General features: G+C 36.5%; 2 protein-coding genes across 8 annotated transcripts; one reads left to right on the forward strand and one right to left on the reverse strand.

Moving 5' to 3' along the window:
- Positions 1–4,598: 4,598 nt before the first annotated feature.
- OGG1 (8-oxoguanine-DNA glycosylase 1) lies at positions 4,599–12,953 on the forward strand. Of its 7 annotated transcripts, none has more exons than XR_016063939.1 (7): positions 4,599–5,377; positions 6,166–6,376; positions 6,902–7,316; positions 7,912–8,020; positions 11,828–11,997; positions 12,099–12,452; positions 12,547–12,953. XR_016063939.1 is itself a non-coding variant. In XM_088877378.1 (4 exons), the coding sequence occupies exons 1-4, from the start codon at positions 4,659–4,661 to the stop codon at positions 7,929–7,931; spliced, it is 1,221 nt and encodes a 406-aa protein (XP_088733504.1). In that variant the 5' UTR covers positions 4,599–4,658; the 3' UTR covers positions 7,932–8,192. The 7 variants fall into 7 exon arrangements, 2 of the variants coding, with proteins under 2 accessions (XP_088733504.1, XP_088733505.1); XR_016063936.1 differs by having other exon boundaries at positions 6,902–7,172; XR_016063940.1 differs by lacking the exon at positions 11,828–11,997 and having other exon boundaries at positions 12,341–12,452.
- BGAL16 (beta-galactosidase 16) lies at positions 8,267–15,835 on the reverse strand. The gene is made up of 19 exons (XM_011071084.3): positions 15,289–15,835; positions 14,040–14,135; positions 13,804–13,916; positions 13,654–13,720; positions 13,462–13,554; positions 13,214–13,357; positions 12,909–13,003; positions 12,700–12,808; positions 12,534–12,618; positions 12,332–12,450; positions 12,068–12,232; positions 11,788–11,969; positions 11,488–11,576; positions 10,938–11,047; positions 10,649–10,753; positions 10,331–10,435; positions 9,676–9,821; positions 9,098–9,440; positions 8,267–8,568 (listed from the first exon to the last, which is right to left on the reverse strand). Exons 1-19 carry the CDS (start codon positions 15,442–15,444, stop codon positions 8,458–8,460), a joined length of 2,433 nt encoding a protein of 810 aa, XP_011069386.1. The 5' UTR covers positions 15,445–15,835; the 3' UTR covers positions 8,267–8,457.
- Between the last annotated feature and the right edge of the window lie 106 nt (positions 15,836–15,941).

Here is a 15,941-nt window from a genome sequence, read left to right on the forward strand (position 1 = left end):
GAGGCTGGTCCGTCGAGCTTTTACCCGGAAACAGGTCCATCGACTGTTTACACTCCATATGCTCCATACATGCCATCATTTGATGATACATTTACACATAATGTTAACCCGAAAATCCGAAGACAATATGATGCATCACTGGTTCCATTCGAAAACACCGATGTGAACACACTCGGTGACCAAAGAGATAATAATCCTCCTCGAAGAAACAGAAGGCCTCCACGTTGTGGCACTGGAGGGCATTATTAGATTTGTGTATTACATACGAAAAATTTCTATGAATATTGCATATGTAAATTGAGATGTGTATAAAATTTCTATTTTATTTAATGTGATTTTATGTTATTTTGCACAAGAGCAATTTAGATTTAATTTAAATTTAATATGTATACGTTATGTATGATTGTTAATATAAAGTATGATTATTAAATGTCTATAATATATATACGTTATGTATAATATAAATTTAACAGATGTATATATATATATGTTATGTATAATATATATTTAATGAGTATAATATAAAGTATGATTATTAAATACAAAGTATGATTAGTATAAATTTAAAATAAAATACAACCCGTGTATTATTTGAAAACATTGTTTAATTAAAAACATTTTAATTATGATTATTTAATGTTAATAATTGAAATGTCTATAAAGTTGCAATTACAAATTATCATTTTATCATTTTATGATTATTTTAAAGTTGCATTTTAATTACAAATTACAAATAAAAAATTGAAATGTCTATAAAATTTTTTCAAGATTTGCAATTACAAAGTTGCATTTCACCATATATAGCATGATACAAAATTATTTTAACAAGATAGAATCATCCCCGAGCTTGACGAGCCTGATATTGTTGGCGAGCACGTACTTGTGGTCTATCCATTTTGTTCGGTATTCTAGTAGATACTTGTCTACCCGGGCCTCGACGAGCTCGCACTGCGGGATTATGAACAAGTTCAAAATCCACCGGATCCCAATATTCTTCACCGTATACAGGCTCAAACCTCCCTTGATATGTCTTCTTGTATGATTGTATACTGTAATAGTGAGGAATAAAATTTGACGCATTAACCCCAAAATGCCGACATGCCTGAATGGCATGTGAACATGAAATTCCATTTGCACCCCACTTGTCACAAGAACACATACGATGCTTCAATTTGACGATATAAATACGAGAGCCCTGCCCGGTCAAGCTCAATGTTACCACTGAGGCAGATTGTTGGTTATAGTCAAATTTCTGAATAATGTGACGTACTGCCTCTGCCTGTCGAGCTTCGAACAACTTGAACGCAAAATCAGCCCATTGTTGATTTGCATTGATCATACGATTACACCGTGTAGAGCGCTGCAAGAAATACTGCACAAAGCGGGATAACGTTATTTGCACAATAGCCATAATTGGTAAGCGTCTCGCACCTTTTAATACTCCATTTATGCACTCAGACATGTTTGTAGTTAGGATACCCATTCTCCAACCACTATCATGCGCCAACGTCTATTGAGCCTTGTCAATTCTCCCCAGCCAGTCGTATGCTTCTTCGTTCAATGATTTGATCTCTTCCATTATTCTATCAAATTTTCGAGGATTGTTTTCAGCCCCTGCTCTCCAGCACATATCCTTCAACTGGATGTTCTTGAATTTGGTGTTAAAATTCGAACAAACATGCCGTAAACAAAATCGATGTACTCCATGAGGAAATTTGAATGCGGGTACATAATTTATAGCATTGATCAAGCCAGCATGCCTGTCTGAAATCAAACAAACTCGATCATCCTCTGATGGCAACAAATATTTGGAAAGCATTCGGAGGAACCAACGCCATGACGCAAGCGACTCTTCGTCCATGAGTGCAAACGCTAACGGCAGCACTTGCTGATTTGCATCTAAAGTTACTGCTACCAGCATTTTATGCTTGTACTTCGTGTACAAATGTGTTCCATCCACGCTTATAACGTCACGGCAATAACGATATCCTTCAATGCATGGTCTGAATGCTCAGAAAACATAATTCAACATGTACCTGCCCTGGCTGTCTGTTTCCAAATGCATCCACTTCACAACGGCCCCAAGATTCTATTTTTGCAATGCCGCCATATATTTGGGCAGCTTCTTCACAGAACTCTCCCAAGTGCCGTACACTTGTTCTCTAGCGGCTTTCAAAGCAAACCAGGCCTTATGATATGGGACTTCAAAATCAAATTTATCTTTCACAATCTGCTGGACATGTTTTATATCACAGGATGGGTCTTGCCGAACCATACCCAGCAGATGTGTTGCGATCATACTCTTTCCTAAGTTACCGTAGTCAATAGAAATCTCATTCATCAGACATGTATGTGGTCCGACATACCTGGTAATTTTAAATAATCCCATGTTGGATTTGAATATGGCCCTTAGCATCCAACAACACCCAGTCTGTGCTTCGTATTTGCAGGCGACTTTCCATAATTTTTTGTTGCTCTCGACCACTCGGTATTCTCGTCTTGCAAATCGGACCGAGTAATCTTGTACACTTCCTTTCAAATGGTCCTTACTTTTAAACAACATTCCGTTGGCGAGCTCTCCAGTGTTTGAGTCATAAAAATTGCCCCACCTACCAGTAGGGATATCAATCGAGTCTGCAGGGACTTCTGGGTGTGTTGTGCTAAAAAATAGAACTTCTGGATATAGGTTCATTCTGTCGGGCACGGCAGGCATGTTCAAATCAAAATGCTCTTCTGCATTCTCACCAAGAACTTCCATCATAACAGGTATACTTAAATCACCATCATCGTCATTATTCTGGTAAATCTGGTATTCTAATTCGACCTCATCTAGTTCTGAGTCAGCTTGCTCAGTGTTCAACAAGCTATTAGCTTCAAGCTTGGCATCTTCATCATTGTATACAGATGAACCCGCATAATCCAATGGATATGCATAATCTGATGAACCTGAATATGCATTTGTCCCTGCATACGACGATGGACCTGCATATGATGAGGGGCCTGCATACGATGATGGACTTGCATAATCTTCATTAATACCAAACCGCCCCATTTCTTGAGTTACTACTGGTAAGCTCGGCAAATCTTGGGTTATCATAGACATATACGTTCCCCAATCACCAACAGCTGAGCCATCTGGTACAGCATTTTGCAGAACTTTCTCCGCTTCGACAAAAATATCAATCGACACATATCCATTCATCGGATTTAAAAAAAATTGCATATCACGATCCTTCTTAATTGTCAACAATATCTCATTCCTTTGGCCAAAATTAAATGTTATGTATTTAAAGAATATATGCAATTTAAAATTATTCCTATCCATACTAATTTCTTCATACAAAATTAACTCTAACTCAGCAAATATAGTACTACGAGAAATTTGCATGAATCCGAGTGGAGGTCAATCATAACTTACAGAACCATTTGAATTGATTTGTTGACCTCCAAAATATATAACAATATCAACAGTGTTTTGATCCGCCAAATCTTCAGAACAAAATAAAATACACATCAATATAAATTTTTTTTATAATATAATAAGATATTTAAAAAAAAAACAAAAATTTAATAAATGACTTACTATACCCCTTTTCAATTGTAAATCTTCAAATAACAAGTGAAGAAATTTTACGAGAATTGCGAGATATGGTGGTGTATGAATTTTCGAAGGCTGATTTTGAGAGTGTAAGGGATAACAAATGGAATGCTAATTTTTTGAAGCTGCTTCTCCTGATTTTTCAGTGTGTATGAATGTGAGAATAGCGTCCGATTTATATAGCTAATAAAACCGCGCTAAGCAATCGCGGTGCCACAGACGATAATGCAGAAAAATTGATTGTCACCGCGCTAAGAAAGCGCGGTGTCAGACACTGGAAAAGAAAAATTGACTGTCAGCGCGCTAACATAACGCGGTGTCAGAGGCCGAAAATTCAAACGGCAAAAATGTGTCACCGCGGTAGCTGACCGCGGTGGCTAATTAATTTTTTTTTTAAATGTCAATGCCACCGCGGTGGCTATTAAATTTTTTTTTTTAAAATATCAATGCCACCGCGGTGATGAAAACCTGCAAAATATCATTACCGACCGCGGTGGCACATTAAAAAATACTTTTTTAATAAAATCTATGTCACCGCGGTTAGCCACCGAGGTGACATAGAGAATTTTTTTTTTTTTATAAAAATTGTGGCACCGCGGTTACTCACTTAATTTTCTAAAACCTTCAAAATCACCCTACTTTATTAATTTTTTTTTGGCATTTATTAAATAAATTCCCCAACTTTTCTTTTCTTTTTTCTCAACCTTCATTTCTCTCTCTCTCAACTTTTATATTTTTTCTCCTCCCACTTTTCTCTAAATAATTACTAACAATTTAATATTTTTTTTATTTATTTAACTAAATTATATAATTTTGAAAATGTAATGATTATATTCTAATATTTTAATTTAGTTGCACACACACTAATCTTGTAATTTTGAGTCATCCGTTTGTTAATTGAATTAGGTTTTATTGATAATTGAAAAATAAATGCATCATTTTATTGCCAATTTGCAATCGATTTATTAAGGAAAAAAAAAGATATTAAGGAAAAAATAATAATTTTGTCCATGTGAGACTGCACAGAATCACCTGCAAACCCTTCTTCCTCTTTTTGTACATGCAGATGCAGTCACCGAGATCACCTCTAAGCATGAAGAGAGCAAAATCACGCTTGCCTCCAACTCCATCGACCCCTCCGACGCCACAACAGCGACAATCCTTCAGCAAACTCCTCGTGCCCATCTCCAAGAAACGCCGCAACATTTTACAAAATCCCCAACCACGCCTCGCCGCCGCCGTCGATGCCATCAAATGGAAACGCCTTAATATTGACAAGTCTGAGCTCTATTTGCCGCTCACTTTCCCGACTGGACAGACTTTCAGGTGGAAAGAAACTGGCCCTTTGCAATATACTGGCCCCATTGGGCCACACCTCGTCTCACTCAAACAACTTGAGGACAACGGTGTAGCGTACCATTTTCATTTCACGCGCAACGAGGATATTGCTAGAATCGATCTTTTTGATTTTCTGAACATGGGTATTTCGTTAAATGAGATGTGGAACGAGTTTAAGGCTTCTGATGAGAGGTTTGCTGAGCTAGCATTGTATTTGGAGGGCGCTAGGGTTTTGAGGCAGGATCCATTGGAGTGCTTGATTCAATTTATTTGCTCATCTAATAATAATATACAGAGGATTACTAAGATGGTGGACTTTATCTCGTCCAAGGGGAACTTTTTAGGTAATGTGGGTGGATATGATTTTTTTGAGTTCCCGACTCTGGAAAGGTTGGCAGTGGTGACGGAATCCGAGCTCAGGGAAGCTGGCTTTGGATACAGGTCTATTTTCTTTCCTGCATTTTTCAGTAATGAAGCCTTTTGTTTATGATTTTGACGTTGTTTGGAGTTTATGTGGGTTGAAATTTATTGAATTCGGAGCAAAATTTGCTTTTAGACTCTTTGAAAGGGTACTCCACATATCCCCTGGGCTGGTTTAAATCAGTCCCTTTGCATGTAATATTGGGTAGCTACGGATAGTGAATTTATCTAATTTGCATTCCGTTGCTAGTAGTGTCGAAAAACAGATCACACTATTCCATATTTGAGATCGATTGGTAAAACCTCATTTGAGCCCGCTTGATTTGCCATAACAAGCTTAAATTGAAATGTATTTGAACTTCTGGTCAAACTTGTCTTGAGTAGTTAAAATGATACAATTTGTAGAAGATCAAGTTAGTCGTGATCAACTCGTTTAAAGCTCGTTCAAGCTTGACTATATTAATAATTAAACCAGGTCAGGGCATTCTGTCAATGGTAACTTCTCATAGAACTCATCAAGCTTCTCGTCAGCACCATGAGTTGAGGCAAAACTTGAAAATCAAGCTGCATATGTCAGACCCAGAACTTTGTGTTTGCAACACATAATACATTGAGTATCTATCCTGATGAGTAAGGAGAGGTGAAACTTTGAGCTGTTTAATTTGTAAAAGCAATTGATTCATCTTCTTGTTGCTCTAGATAATGACTTTCTTTTGGCTGCCATGGTATGTAAATTGTATATCTATTAACTGGAAAAGGACACATCCTCTTTTCTTAACCTCTTCTAATTTTGTCTTGAGACTAAGCAGGGCTAAATATATTGTTGGGACTGTGGCAGCTTTGAAATCAAAGCCTGGAGGAGGTGTGGAATGGCTTGCTTGTCTTCGTAAATTAGATCTTCAAGGAGCAATTGATGGTTTATCTAGTTTGCCTGGTGTTGGTCCGAAGGTGGCTGCATGCATTGCTCTCTTCTCTTTAGATCAACATCATGCCATTCCTGTTGATACTCACGTGTGGCAGGTGAGCTACTAAGAAGTTTTGATTCTGGGTCACAAGACTAGTCTGAACTATCTAAGCTTTCTTTTTGTAATAGTTCAAAATTTGGTATGGAGAAAATTGTTCTACTTCATGTTCTTAAAGATGAAGGCATCTTTATGAGCCTTATTCTCCCTTATTAAAGTACTAAGAGCTTTCGTATTCTTTGACTTGATTGCTTGAGTTTTAGCTAAGTACCTACGTGTTTGTTTTAGCTTGGTAATTTCTTCTACGAATAATCAAACTATCAGAAACTTTTCCAACTTAAATTCACAATTATTCATCAGTAACCAAAGAACGAAAAAGGAACACTTTCCTTGAATAAGGCACATTCCCAACTTGAAAAATTAGGATGAGGTGAAGTTGACTTTTCTTGATTAAGCCTGTAAAGTATTTATGTTCGTATAGTATTGTGCAATTAAAATTATCTGATTTCAAACCTATTATCAATTTTAGTTTTTATATGGATTTTTTGCTGATCCATTAATGTTTCTCTTTCTGATGTGAAAGATCGCAACCAGGTATCTCATCCCTGAACTGGCGGGCACTCGCTTGACACCTAGTATTTGCAATCGTGTGGCCGATGCTTTTGTGAGCAAATACGGGAAGTATGCTGGATGGGCCCAAACTCTGCTTTTCATTTCTGAACTGCCCTCGCAGAAAGCAATCTTGCCGTCAAGCTTCTGGAATACTGAGGAAAAAGGCTCAGCCAAGCTTCAAATGGAAATTCAGGCAATACAAGAAACAAAGAAACGTCCAGTCAATAAAAGAAAAATGACTGGTAAATGAGAAGAAAATCTGTCTGCCCCATTCGTTTTCGATTAATCAAGTTAAACCTGGATATTCTGAGAGCTCAAGTTCTGTAGCTGTAAAGATTGATGAGAGGACTTTGGGAGAGAGGGCATAAATGACTTCAATGACAAATGTATGTAATCACAAATTCACAATCTGCCAAAGGGATGTTGTTATAACTTGCAGCTTACTAAATGCATCATATTTATCCCACTTGCTTACATGTACATGCTCGAGTTGTTAGAAAACTTAATGTTGTGGGCTTTGAGAGAAAAAGAGAAGCTTTTAATATCAAACTTCTCTTTCAAATTAAGAAGATATCACATCAATTTGGTTCTAGTTTCTTTTGTAATTGATGTGTTACTAAGTGAGTCAGCATGGCGCACACCGAAGAACGGGTGATCATAGAAAATTTCCTTCTATGCAGTTATGAAGGTTTAACCTAGGAATGAGAAAAAGGAAATGCTATTATCCCCAACTAATCCTTCTCAGTTAGATCACCTTGATTTGGAAAGTATCGTTTTCTCGTATCTAATCCATGTGCATTTAATGAAATAGTTTCTAGCCAAAATTTGGGAAAGTCATGGTGGGGGGGTGGGGGTTTCAGTTTTGCAGAGCTAAATGGCAATGCTTGCTTATGCTATGTTCAGCAGCAGCTTCTCTACAAGTCACTGACTGCAATTTGCAAATGTAATGCCTAATACTTTCCATTGATTGATAACTTACAGGAGTATTTGAGCAACAATGATGTTCACGAGAGCTGTCATTGTATTTGAGTATATATTCTCCATTCAAGCATCACTGTAACTGAATTATTGCTGTTCAGTGAATGAGAATGTAAGTTCACCTAGCATTTTAGTATTCCATTTGTGCAATTTGGTGCTTATTTGTCGATATATTAAGAATTGAAAGTATATCTCCTTTATGCCTTGTATTCCTGCACTGATATCTGTGTTGTATTTAGTAGGGCCAATTAATTGGTCGATATTTCAGCTTCTCATTGATCAAATACTGGAGTATCTAAATCATCATTGATTAAATATGCACATGAAAGAATAGTAGAACAGTTGGACACACAGCATGTACTTATAAACCTGAAACTGAAATTAGTTTATGCATATATAATGTGAGATATTCTGTTGAGCCCCTTGGCTGTTACAAAATTTCTCCCATCTTTATTCAGACTGAAGCTGTTCGAATCAATAATTTGTATGTGTGTGTTTCCTGTTCTGAACTGTAGTATATGTTAGTCCGGGAAGATACTGTAACCATTATCATTGGCATTCAGCCTCAATCAGCAATCTTTTTGGAATTCCTGGACATGGGTCACCTCCAAATTTTTTGTTTGACCAAGGAATTGAACACATCTTCTTTCCTAGACAAGCCTGGGACAGTCAATAGAAAAACGTATGAAAGGCAGTTAGTCATGAAGGAAAGTTTGGTGCATGTCTACAAAATGGTATTACTTATGGGTTTCAAAATGGTTGTAGTAGACAAATACTTCTTTTATTGACCAATGATATTCATCAAATATCTCTTGATTTTACTAGATTTCACTTGAGCAGGTTGCCATATCTAATGTCAACAGTGATTTTGATACCTTAGTGAAACCATAAACGAAGATGGTCATGATTTCTGTGGTCAAGCCACCTGCTCTTAGGACTATAAAATTTACCTTTCTACTCTATCTTTTATGTGTAAGTGAAGAGTGCCATAATTTTAGATTTCCTATTACAGTTTGCTATGTGACATAATGATCCTGTTAACACAGCATATTGTATACCAGAGTGTAGATTGTTATCATCTTTCGTGAGGGCGAAACAGCTGATATAGTATAGTTGAAGTTCTTGATCATTCTTCCCATTTCATGCAACATAAGTAAATAAATAGGAAGGCAAAAGAATAATAGCTTACTTTCTCCACGACAGCCATGGAATTGGTTGAGTGACAGCTCCCAACAGCATAACTTTTGCAATCACCTGAAGGGCTTCCAAAACTTGCAAATAAAATTTTTGAGATATTTCTTTCTGAAGGACAACGAAGCTGAACTTTAGGTCTTCTTCCATGGTGCTTATTATGGCTTGGCATTTCTCTTCTCCATGAAACTACTGGAGGTGGATTAGAATCTGACACATGTCCGCATACTTTTGATATTGAAACAATGTCTACTGATATGCCAAGAGGATTGCCAATTTCTTCTTCAAACAATACTAACAGGTTATCTGTAGGTTTGAGGAAGGATCTTGGTATATGATACCTGAAATTTTAAGTGGGTCAAGAAATCAGACACAAAAGAGAGAGAAATTCGATTTGTTTTCTGTGTGGATTACTGAGTAAGTTTGTGAAGTATAATGAGAAGATTGGGGTTTCAAATTGTTCATTCAAGGAAACATGATAATACATAAACAACTTAGGAACTATGATATCATGACCAGTTTAGCCTCCATATTGCATACATACAATGCCCGCTATGTGCTTAGTGATGATCTTACCATATTTGTGAAGGAGAGCCATCTGGTGTATGAAAGGAGATCCAATACCGGCCAATACTTTCACCATTAATCCATGCTTCACCTTTTCCCATAGAGCCAAGATTTAGCGCAACAGGATCATTACCCCCAGGTGCATCAAATTTGGACTGAAAGGAGGCAATGAATCACTATTTTATGGTTATATGAAAATTGATTGACAGTCATCATCGTGATCTTTAACAAAAAAAAAACTATTCAAACATATAGATAAAACAATTTGTCATTTCTCTAAAAGTACATTTCCGCGAAAAATCAATGTTCAGGAAAGAGATCTGTCCAATCGCAGCATGAGTTTTTATAATTTATTATTCTTCTTCTATGGATTGCTACACTGATGTCTTCATATTGTGCATGCATTTTGCGTCTAACAGCTATATAGTTACTCTTGTAAAGTCCGTGCAAAGGAATTTATGTTTAATAGGGTTTAGTTGTCTAAAGCTTGAATTGTACATAAGATTCCATTTCAGTCACATGAAAGAGGTAACTACAACCTGGTTATGTTATAGTTCTTTAGGTCAGTTTAAAAAGCATTAACCAAGTTAGGTTTTGTATAATATGGGATAATTACATAAGAATGCATAACTAGGAAACCCATCAGAGAGACTTCTGTCCTTACCTTATACCATGTAAGTGGCTGAGAAGAGGAGTTAAAATTCAACCATTGTGCATGGCTTGATCCTTCTTCTGTGTGAAACTGTAACCTCTCTCCTAGTAATCCAACCTTCGCAACAATTGGCAAAATGAAACTGAATAGTAAAATAGGCAGGGAGAATAATTAACATTTTCCAAATAAAACTTTATATAAATACCCAAATACATGACATACTTAACTAATATAGTCAGTCAACCAGAAAAATTGCTTAATATTTTGAGGCTGCTTGATAGAAAAGGCAGGCTTGCACCGTTACAGTCTATAAGAATGTATCGTGATTACCTGATATCCCCATGAATAGTTGGTCAAATTTTTGACGACTTGATTTTCTTGAATGGTCACAGTGTGCAATCCAGCAGCTCTTCGCTCCAAAAATGCCCCTGAATCCTAGAATTGCCAGTACAACCAAATGATGACAAAGATTGATTTGAGCAGTGATGCTAGAGTAGTGTATTTTGTCATAAAGATTATTCATAAGTAGGGTTCTGCAACTGCTATCACAAAGGCCCAAATGAACCTGGAAGTGAAAAGAAATTATAGTAGAAAACCAAAGTAATGAGATGGCAAATACCGGTAGCCCAACCATATTGCTCAGCAAGGAGATATTGTTCAGTCCACTGTTTAAAGGAACAGTGGTTTCCAGAGTGAAACTTTGGTTTCTAAAGGCCCCATGTGCAGAACCTATGGAGACAAAGCACAGTGAATTATTTGTTATTTTGATAAAACCATGGACAAAATTGTTGTGGCGTTCAATAATTTGAACGTGTTGAATTCTAACTAAGTACGATGTGAATGTTAAAACTAATTTTAAAAGCACCATCTGAGATAGTAAAATAGTTTACTCTGGATGTGCCTTATCTTTCCATCCACGAGTTGGTTATGTTTTATGGCTTAAGGAGCTATCTATTTTGACTAAATTTTCAGCATAAGAATTAAGAGGGAAAAACAGGAGCTTAGGGGATAAGAAAGATGAGATAAAAGAATAAAGAGTTGGGATGGAAATATTAAAGAACAACAATTAAAGCCATTTAGAGCTCTTTCTCAATCACAGGATTGTTAGTGACAAAGTATATACCCTGTTTGGACTTATGACTTGTATTATAACCTTAATACAATCTTACCAACGAGCGCTCCATTGACGAATGTGTGTAATACATGGCCGCGAGAGTTTACAGTGATCACAGATTGTGAGTCCTCGGATTGCTGATAGCTACAGTATGCATGTTGCTGTTAGTAGCTGATAACAGTATAGAAATTAGAAGTGTCATATTTTACTTGTTCTATTATACTATTACCTCATTACAGATATACTGTGTGTTTTAAGTAGAGAAGTCATTTTTTAATCATATTGGCTAAGTTGAGGTCTGATCGTTAGATGCAAGCAAAAGATTGTTCAAACACATTTATGGATATGTACTCACCTGGTAGTGTACCATAGATAATCAGATGCATCTTTTGTAGTGTTCATCTGCTCTAACAGTGAATCTGATCTCAACAAACTATCATCAAATGCTGGAATAGCTTCATTCCATTCTTTCCATATCTCTGGTGAGTCCAACCCCACAGCTTTTTGCGTTGATCTTGTACTCATTTGGGTGCTTACCTGTTGGAGAGAAGGACGAGGAAAGAAGGTAATTGTTTATGCATTTCCGCAGAAGTATCTATATGAACGTCTATCTAGCATAGTGTTCTGATACATGCCTTGGCCGTGTTGAATGCCACGTTTGTGCAGTCAGGCAAGATGCTAATTGATTTAGCAGGAAGTTGAAATGTTCTATTCAGAAATTGGACCTCTGCATCATTCACCTTGTCCATGTTAAAGAGAAATGCTGCACATTCTCTGTTATCTCTAGAATATACATATGCCTGGTTTAAGAAAAACTGTCAATGAAAGATCCTTTGTGCATGTATATCGACATCTAAGAAAGTGAATTATCAAACATATGGAATTGTTGATATCTGTACTTCTTGCAGTGCACCCAGAGAGAAATTTGATTGTTGTCCATATAGTAGGGTATCTGAGCACAGCTTTACTGCTGCATGCAACTCCTTGAGATGACCCCATTTTGGCTGCCGGGTCAAACCTGTAAGTTTTGCGAAGCTCATATATCGTAATCAGAACTCATTGATAAGTAGAAACATTGATGTATATTTTTGTGATATGTACCATACTCATCCAGTGGAGCTTGATCATAATAACTGGTTATCACAAACGAAGAGGCCATCCTGCCAAAATTAGTTCCTCCATGATACTGAATGAACAGGAATACACTCTTAGTAGCCACAACGAAGAAGCACGGGAAAAATCAAAATACATGCACATGTAGGCTTACCATGTAGTAGTTTATGTAGCTGCCGTTCATCTTTACAATGAACAGAGCAACCTGATATGCAATGTCCTGAGCTGATCTGATTTTTGTTTTATTGCCGTATATGTCATAGCTTCACATTGCAAACAAGAGAAAGAAACTCTAAGTCAAGACATCTCAGTGCATAGTTTTGAGGCAGGACTCATCATATATGAGGTTGTAGCATATCTTACAAGTGTGTCCAGTTTTCTGTCCAAATTGCCGGCTTATTTGGTGAATTTGGTCCTACAAATGTTTCTCCACATCTCATCCCATTGCATGCATTGATCTGCACATTCCTTATTAAGATTACCACCAAACTTGATGTGTTTGCAGTAGTTGGCCAGCCGGGCCTGTGTCCTTAATGGATCTAAGTAAGCCCATCATTAGGCCCACGAATCAAAATCCATGTCGGTCACCTTTCAGGCCGATGAAGTCCATTTCCGGGATCCATACATCAGAAATATGTGAAAAATCAGAAGAGGGTGTTTAGTGTTACCACAGGATCCGGAGCATCATCTTGCTTGCACATGACCCACGGCACACCGGTCTCAAGGCCCACAGCCATCGCTGCAGCCCAATGGACATACGGTGGGCCTTTATCGTGGAACGCCTTTTCTACATTTTGGTACTCATTCTCAATCTGCATAAATCTCATCATCATCGTAAAAAAAAAAAAAGCTACTACATTCTTTTCACATACAAAAATAAAAACAAGAGAAAGAGCGGGAAAAGAAGAGTTTGAACCTGAGACAGTAGAATAGGACCTCCTTGTGAAGCATATAATCTCTCAGACTTCATCATGTCTACTATTTTCGTCGTAAAATTTTGCATGTAAAACTGTCATCAACCTCTCAAGCTCATTATCAACTAACTTATTCAATCTTTTCTGTCCATCGACCTCCAAATATCATAAAAATTCAAGAATAATACGAATACCTTAAATGGCTCGTTGTCGGATCGAAATACAATGTCCGGGACGTCGTGCAGCCAGAAGGGAAGCCCTCTGCGGCAGCAGATGTAGCAGAAAAATACATGAAAATAGAGTTATTTGAATTGGAAGAAGAGGTGATGTAAGTGAAAGATTACCCATAGGACCATTCACTCTCAATGAAGGGACCAATCCGAAGGCAGACATAGAGACCTTGTGCTTCCACTTCCTTTATAAATCTCACTATATCACGTCTTCCACTGAAATCATACTGACATTTTTTTTTTTTTGGGTCTTTCTAAGTCAGTATTATAATTAATACACACTTGAAATACAATATACAAACACACATGTGTGCGTGTATGTGTGTGAAAGAAAGAGTGAAGGCAGCTACCTGGCCTGGTTGAGGCTCGTGAAGGTTCCAGAACACATAGGTATCGATGGCGTCCAGTCCCCCTGCTTTGGCTTTCGAAATCAGAGACGGCCACATCTGTTGCAAACAATTGATTTTCCATATTACTATGCAGAAAATACTTTTTTTTTAAAAAAAAAATAATATTAAATTTTAGTTTAAACCCGATTTAAAAAAAAGTAACGTATTTGTTTTTATTACAGTGGAGTTGGCGAATCCAAATTCATTTAAAAAAGTGATGTCAACTCAACTAAATGTCAAAGACAGTCTCCTAATGCTAGGGCAAAAGTTACTCACGAGTATTAATAATTAGGTGAAGGAAAAAGGAAAGGAAAAAATATATATATATATATATATAGTTCATGTGAGCAGCAGACATTGTATTTACATGAACAAGTCTGGAAAATTTGGTTGCACGTGATGAGTACATGTTGTAACGAATGGAATTGAGGTAGTTGGCAGATTTTCCTATCCACAACAACTCAAATTTTTATTTAAATTAATTATATAATAAATATAATTACTTTATTTTATAATTGATGTAAAATTTTAAAAAATAATTAATTATATCATAAATATATTATACTTATTTTTTAATAAACAAAATGTAATTTGAATTAAAATTTTTGATGGCAAGTAAAACTTTCTTGTGATGTGTCCACAACAAGAAAAAGTGAATCTTTCTGTCTATTTTTATAAAATTCTAAACGTGTGTGTGTGTGTGTGTGTGAGTTGTTTTTAATTAGGAATTAGATATTGTGCAAGAACATGTGTGTTTTTGGCTTTATGATAAAAGAACAAATTAAATGAATTGGATTTTCTATTACATTTATTATTGTATTTAAGGGGTAATTTGAATTGCGTAATCTATTTTATTTTTTATTTTTTAAAAAACAAGTGCAGAGTAAGATGTAATAAAATTGGATTTAGAAAATTAAAATGGTAACAAAGACTTGGAAATATCATCAACAAAATCAAGTTGGTAGAATTTTCTTGAAAAGGTAAAAAGCAAAAATAAAGAATAAAATCAAAATGTTGGGGAAATTGTTTGATCAATTTAGATTGTGTGAAATGTAGAAAAACAAGTTTTAGGCCGGCACTTGTTCATCAAAATCCAAAAAGGCCAGACCCATATCCCATATCAATCAACAAGAAAACAATTACCAAGAAAAGAGAAAACAAGAAAACACACACACACACACACACGACAAGAGAGAGAGAGAGAGAGTACATGAGGAGTGCTTCTTGGATAATGAATTGAACCAGAGAAGAGAAGCTTCCGTTGCCCATCAACAATGAGCGACTTTCCATCATAGGTTACATCGCCACCACCTACCGCCGTCGCTACCACCACCAACCCAAACCACCACCACCGCCCCACCACCATTCCACTACTCCACAACTAGCAAAATTTTGACTCCTCCACACTCTACCATGAAATGGTGAGTGCGAGTGTGCTAAATATATAACAACATGTTTCAAACGTACAAGCAAAGAAAACAAGCAGTATTAAAATTGAATGAGAAGGTAAGTGGAATTAGAGGGAAATATGCATGAAATCTTGGCTCAAAATCTGCTTTGTTTTCTTTATAATCTGCTCATAAATGCATGCACAAATTATAATTATCAAAATCTACTCTTTATAGAAAATACATTGCAACATTGATTTAAGTGGAGGTCCGTCCGGTGCAGATGATGATGATGATGAAATAATGGAAAAATGTTGATATCTATGGGCTAAAAGTGGTGTTGATTGTTGATTTGTTGTGTTGTGTCGTGTGAAGAAGCAGTTTTGTGCGTATGAATTATGATGATGTTTCATTTTGCACACAATCAATGGAAGCGTTGTGTGCATGTTTTACTTACCCAATGCCCAATACCCAA

This window comes from Sesamum indicum, linkage group LG2 (genome assembly GCF_026168435.1).
Source record: "Sesamum indicum cultivar Baizhima isolate 11 linkage group LG2, ASM2616843v1, whole genome shotgun sequence".
Classification (NCBI taxonomy): Eukaryota; Viridiplantae; Streptophyta; class Magnoliopsida; order Lamiales; family Pedaliaceae; genus Sesamum; species Sesamum indicum.